Here is a 6,132-nt window from a genome sequence, read left to right as displayed (position 1 = left end):
CTTTCGGTTTACAAGCGGGAGGTGGAGGCTTCAGGGTTTGGCGAGCGCTCTGGGTTTGCCAGGGGCGAGCCCCAAAAGCCCAAAGGGTGATCCCCCCCAGCCCCCCCCCAAGCGCCGTCGTCCTCAGGATGGGGAGGAACGTGAGATGTTCCTTGCTGCGGCCGGAGAACCACGGGGCCGGGGTCCACGCCGTGTCCGGGGGACGCGGCGAGCCGCGGGTGGAGCGGAGCAGGCGTGTCCGAGCCTTCCTCCTCCCATTTCCCCGTGCGTCAGGGCTAGGAGGAGGAGGAGGAGCCTCACTTTTTTTTTTTTTAATTTTTTTTTTTTTTTTTTTTTTTTTTTAAAAGCCTCCAACTACTTTAGCGCGGAGTCGGCAGCAGATGGTGGACACGGCCCGAGGTTTCGGCGGGGAGAGCGAAGGGATGCGCCAAGCGCGTACCGCCCGCCCTTAGCTCCGCGCCCGTTCCCGTTCCCCTCCATGAGCCGCCCCGCGTCTCTCCTGCCGGCCGCCCGCTGCCGCAGCGCTCCGGCTAAGCGGCTCCAACCTCTCCACGACGGCCCCGCCGAAGAAACGCCGGCCGCCAAGTCCCCTCGCCTGGCCGACTGCGGACCCCCGGATTGCCTCAGCGCTCCCGGCTCCCCTTGTTCGCCGGCTTCACCCCCCGCCGGCGGGGGAGCGGCGGGTCCCAGCCTGATCGCCTCGTACCTGCTGCTGCCGCTGGCCGAGCGGGAGCAGGTGTCGAGGGCGTTGAGCGTGAGCTCCGGCCGGGAGCTGCGCTGCAAGGTGAGCGCCGAGCTCCGCGGGAGCGGATTTTTTTTTTGGGGGGGGGGGGGTGGGCTCTGGGCGCCGGACCCGGGGAGAGCCTTGCAAAACATCCTCCCCGGTTAGAAACGCCCGTCTTGGGGATTTAGATGCCCTGGGAGCAAGCTGTAACTCCGGGTTGCCTCGGAGGACCTTCCCCAAAAGGCTTCGGGGATGGTGGTTTGATTTATCCCCCCCCCCCCCGCCCTCCCCTTTTCAATATAAAATGAACAGGAAGGGTCTCGGTAACCGCTTTGAACGGCACTCCTGCCGAGCCCTGGCTCCCCTCCAGCTCCCTCGTCATTGTTTGGGGAGAGCTGCTACGCGAGCGGCTGCTTTCAACGGCCTCGAGAATGAATTTTGGTTTAATTTCCTCTTTACAGGTGTTCCCCCTCAAACACTACCAGGACAAGATCCGGCCTTACATTCAGCTGCCGTCGCACAGAAACATCACCGGGGTCGTCGAAGTCATCCTCGGGGACACCAAGGCCTATGTCTTCTTTGAAAAGGACTTTGGGGACATGCACTCCTACGTGAGGAGCTGCAAGAGGCTGAGGGAAGAGGAGGCTGCCCGGCTGTTCAAGCAGATTGTCTCCGCTGTAGCTCACTGCCACCAGTCGGCCATCGTACTTGGTGACCTCAAGCTCAGGAAATTTGTCTTCTCTAATGAAGAAAGGTAAGCGGTTATCACCAGCCAGCTCCGGGGTGAGTGGGGAGGGAGGAATGCCGCATCCAGAGACGCAAAAAGCGTCCCAGGGAGCGGAAACAGCCGTGTCAGCCAGGCATCACCTGCGAGCGATCCCAGTAGGTCTCCGTCATGTGCGTGTAGTAGGTCACGGATCTAACCGGCACACACTTACTCTTAGTTAGATCTCGACTGATGAAAGGGAGGAAGCTCGCCGGGAGCTTCCTCTCATTCAGCAGAAGTTCAGTGAAACCCACTGCTAGACAAAGGGACAATAGTTTGGATGCTCATTAGCGCCAGAAGATGTCATGTGTGCCACTCATTCAGTGTAAAATGAATAGAAGGCAGAGAGAAAGAAAGGAGGGAGACCGAGGCGTGCCCGGGAGGGGGAACGGCCCGGCTGGGGGAGCAGGAGGTGTGAGGAGCTGGAGCTCTGGTCCCTCCTCACGCCTGGGAGAGCTGCGGCTCTGGGGAAGGGTCTCCTTGCTGAAATCCCCTGCTGATCAGGGTTACGCTGCTAATAAAGACAGGCTGTGTCCTTCGAGGCTTTTTTCCTTCCTCCGCTACCGCTGTCGGTGCTTTCCGTGCCCCCTGTGCCCGTGGGTGTGGGCACACACAGGAGGGAAGGGGGGACACGGTTCAATATTGCTTTGGGAATCCTGCACCGAAGAAGAGCGCTTTCGTAAAACTTAGCCTAAAGCCTAGGTTTGTAGAGAGGAGATCCAGAATCTAGCTGTTAAATTTAGATTAGGGAAATAATTCAGTATTTCCCTGGAGTGTTTGCTGCTCTTTTAGTGCCTCACCGCATGTGGCAGAGCCAGAAATACATTTTTAATCAGCAAAACAGACTCTGACTGGCTGCTTATCCTGTGGAAAGCTAAAAAAATAAGTAAAAGCTGTAATGGAGTTGTGCTTAATCTGATGAAACTGGAGGTGATATTACTGAAGCAGAATAAAACGCATGTGTTTTTTTTTTTAACTGGGCTAACGCTTCTTCAGGATATCGTTTATAAACGTGATAAGAAAATTAACCAGCACTGCCCCTCTTAAACAGAAACAACCATATGTTGACATGCAAAGAAAGTAATTCCTTTGAAGGAAACTATTGCAGCTTTTCCCGCCCATGAGAAGATGAAACATTTGTTGAAATGTTACATTGCACACAGTCTCGCTCATTTGGAAATAACGCGTTGCACAGGCGAGTGTCATGTGCATCCCATTTGGCAAGAAGAGGGTTAAGCAATGGCAGGCGGACTCGGGCTCCCCGGCACAGGTGCAGTTTCAGGGCTCCCGCAGCCAATCCCGGGCCCACGGTTCGCGTTGAGTCATATTTTCCGTTTGCAGAACCAATGGGTATTTGGCGAGGTCACGCTGAGGACAGGCTGCAGCCAACGCATCTACACCCCAGCGGGCTGCAAGGCAGCGCAGAGCCCTTTCCAGGGCGAGCCGATGGCTTCCTCGCTGATGCGAAGGTCCCCTTTCCCCCCAAAACCGGAGGTTTAGGGTGGACCCACCTCCCCCTGGGAGGTGGGGGGTGCGTGGGGGGTGCCGTGGTACCCTCTGGAAAGGCAAAAAGAATAAATTACAAAATAAAATTAAAAAATAAAATGCAAACCTGAGGCGAGCCGACGGTCCCTGCGAGAGCAGAAGGGAGCTGGACTTTGCAGTTTGCAAAATCACGCAGCTGGACTCTGTTTGCTCAAAGCCCGAACCTCAAATAGCGGCGTGCGCAATGCTTTGCAGCTGATTAACCCCCTGCAGTTGCGGTGCAACCTGCGTACATAGAAGGTGACTTGCTGATGTTTCTCGAGAGCCCCCTGTGTTGTTGAAACCCCCGGCAAATAAGCAGGCGTCACTGAGCGCCTACCCGATGCACATAGCTGCGCTTCCCTTACACGGGTCCAGGAGTCCAGGCAACTTCTCTGCTGCAAATTAAAAGATGTTTCCTCTCTTTTTCTTTATGCCGATGCGAGAAGAGGAGTGGGGATTGCCGTGGCGGGGGCTCGCTTGTGCCTGAGTGTTGCTATTTCTAACCTTGGCTTCCTCTCCTGCCCTCCCTAGGACTCAGCTGCGGCTGGAGAGCCTGGAAGACACGCACATCATCAAAGGCGAAGATGATGCACTCTCAGACAAGCACGGCTGCCCGGCGTACGTCAGCCCTGAGATCCTAAACACGACAGGGACTTACTCTGGAAAATCGGCTGACGTGTGGAGTTTGGGAGTGATGCTCTATACTCTGCTGGTGGGACGCTATCCCTTCCATGACTCGGACCCTAGCACTCTGTTTTCCAAAATCCGGCGTGGACAGTTCTGTATTCCTGATCACGTCTCCCCCAAAGCCCGATGCCTCATCCGCAGCCTCCTGCGGCGGGAGCCCTCTGAAAGACTCACTGCTCCGGAGATCTTGCTTCACCCTTGGTTCGAGGCGGTCTTGGAGCCTGGATATACAGACCAGGAGACGGGAACTTCGGATCAAATTGTTCCAGAATACCATGGAGACAGTGACGATATTAGTTCCTTCTTCTGCTAACCGTGAAATCTCAAAAACCTCGGCGGTTCTCACCTCCAGCATCTTCGTAGAGTTTCATTTTTCCACGTTTGCAAACTCAACAGCATCTTAAAGTGCCAGTATGGTCAGAAAAGTGACCTTGTTTAAAATAAATGCCAACCCATAGATCTCCGCTCCCTGAACATACTCAGAGTTTCATCCTCTTGCTCTGCTGGTAGGTCCGTCCCGCCGGCCCCGGAGGACCTGTGCAGCTTTGCAAGAGCCACCTGGCCTCTCTCCTGCCTCCCGCATCCTCTACTGGTGTAACTGGTCGCATCTTGGCTGCAGAGTCTTACGGCTGGCGAGATGTGAGACAGAAAGGCAGCCCCGTCTCCGCTTTCCTGCGGTGGCTACGGGGCTGCAGAGCCCTGGCCGTGACGCGTAGGGCGTGGGGGGCACGAGGCGCGCCTCTGACTGAGCAAACCTGACAGAAATGGGTAAAAAGGGCAATTGACTCGGCGTGCCACACTGGCCGGCTTGCAAAGTAGCTTTCTGACTGTAAGCGCACTTTAATGAGGGAAGGAGGTCTTCGCCCGCCACGGCCAGCTGCCTGCTCGCTGCTGCACCTCTGGCTGGTGTTGCTTTCAGAGGCATGAAGCTCCTAGATCCACCCGTAAGACAAATCACTGCTCTGGCTCTTTCCGAAGCAGAAACCGGTGGATCTCCCAGCTGGATCCCCTCCGATGCCATTCGCTGACCAGGAAAGCATTTTGAATAGACTTAAGCCTCACGTTACCATGGCATAGCCTATATAACTTTATGCCCTCAGCGAGCTTGTCAAGTAGCAGGTCTCCTTAGCTCCGAGTGCCAAAACATATCCGTTTACCAAACCGTAACACTATCGGCTGGGGCGTCTTCCCTTGGAAAACGATAAGGGGTATCTTGTACAGTACATGTAAACATGGTCGTGTTTTCCTACAGGCTCAACTCTTAAAAACATCACATCCCCTCTCCTCTTCCCTCCTCTACCCCCCCAAAAAAGTTAGTCTTAAGAGTAAAATCTCCACACGCCCTTAGTTGATTATTCAGGTATGTTGTTTGCCTCTGGCTACATTTTTTTTTCCCTTAAAATTTTTTTTTTTTTTTTGCATGATTATTCATAGTCTTTCCAATGTGCGTGGATAATGAATATATCTAAATCATTAGCTTCCTGGGTTGGGGGTAAGTAAAGCTTAGTCCTGCCTAAAATTTCTGCTTTATTTCACATTTGTGTCCAGTGGCTTACGCAAAGAGATGTCCATTCGCCTTAGGCGAGAGCACGGCTTCTGAAATGGCCGTGAGGTGGCTAACGTATGTCCCCAACACGGCACAGTTCCAGTGAAGTCATTTTAAGGGTTAACCCCCAGCAAGCTGCAGTCCCACCACGCGTTGCGAGAAATACCATGTATACCTCATGGACTGTGTACTTTGTACATACCTTACTGTTTGGGGTTTTGTTTTCTTGTTTTGTTGTACTTTGTTTGTCCTAATAAGAGGTGTCGAAGAGCAATTTAATGTGAATTATTGTTGGCAATACTAACTTGACAGAATCATGAGCATTAAGAGCAGGGCGCTACAGCTCTCCGTTGCACTAAACCTCTCATGATTGCTTGACATTTGTATCTGTGATACAGTTTAACCCTTCTATGAAAAACAGTACATTTGTATATATTGGTAGAAAACTCTGCCAGAAAAGCTAAAAACACTATGATGTCCAACTTGTAAATATGTATATGTATGTGGAAGCCTGGATGATAAAGTCTGACTTGTAGAAAGTTTTAATAAACTTGGTTTCATAATGTTTGTCCCTATTTTTTGTCGTGTCTCGAGGGGAATGCAGCTTGAGTATGTTTGATTTCATCTGAAAAGATGGGGTTTGGCCTCGGAGAGGATCAGCTCATCTACGGTCCCCAGGCGTGCTCCATCATGCCGGAGCCACCGGAGCCTGAGCCCTGACTCCCCCAGCAATGCCTGGGGTTAAATCGCCCTGGAGATGAGTGGGGACAGGGGATGGCTCCTGCCTTTTGGGGGGGTGGAAAGGGCCTGAGATGTCCCCAGAGCTACATGAAATGGGGTATCCTGTTCATCTGAGAAACAAGGGGGAGAGGAGTTACAGCC

General features: G+C 53.3%; 1 protein-coding gene across 1 annotated transcript; it reads left to right on the top strand.

The window, feature by feature from the left end:
• Positions 1–377: 377 nt before the first annotated feature.
• TRIB1 (tribbles pseudokinase 1) lies at positions 378–5,813 on the top strand. Its single transcript, XM_010576920.1, has 3 exons — positions 378–784; positions 1,186–1,478; positions 3,549–5,813. The coding sequence occupies exons 1-3, from the start codon at positions 479–481 to the stop codon at positions 4,015–4,017; spliced, it is 1,068 nt and encodes a 355-aa protein (XP_010575222.1). The 5' UTR covers positions 378–478; the 3' UTR covers positions 4,018–5,813.
• Positions 5,814–6,132: the final 319 nt, after the last annotated feature.

This window comes from Haliaeetus leucocephalus, unplaced genomic scaffold, assembly GCF_000737465.1.
Source record: "Haliaeetus leucocephalus isolate CR32 unplaced genomic scaffold, Haliaeetus_leucocephalus-4.0 Scaffold555, whole genome shotgun sequence".
Classification (NCBI taxonomy): domain Eukaryota; kingdom Metazoa; phylum Chordata; class Aves; order Accipitriformes; family Accipitridae; genus Haliaeetus; species Haliaeetus leucocephalus.
The sequence above is the reverse complement of the archived record's forward strand: the minus strand, read 5'-3'. Positions and strand labels throughout refer to the sequence as shown.

What these genes read in the sequence shown, in the direction of transcription:
- TRIB1 (XM_010576920.1), top strand. Translation starts at nt 479, where the DNA reads ATGAGCCGCCCCGCGTCTCTCCTGCCGGCCGCCCGCTGCCGCAGCGCT. An exon ending in GCCGGGAGCTGCGCTGCAAG is followed by an intron (nt 785 to 1,185) that starts GTGAGCGCCGAG and finishes TCCTCTTTACAG; the next exon opens with GTGTTCCCCCTCAAACACTA. An exon ending in GTCTTCTCTAATGAAGAAAG is followed by an intron (nt 1,479 to 3,548) that starts GTAAGCGGTTAT and finishes TGCCCTCCCTAG; the next exon opens with GACTCAGCTGCGGCTGGAGA.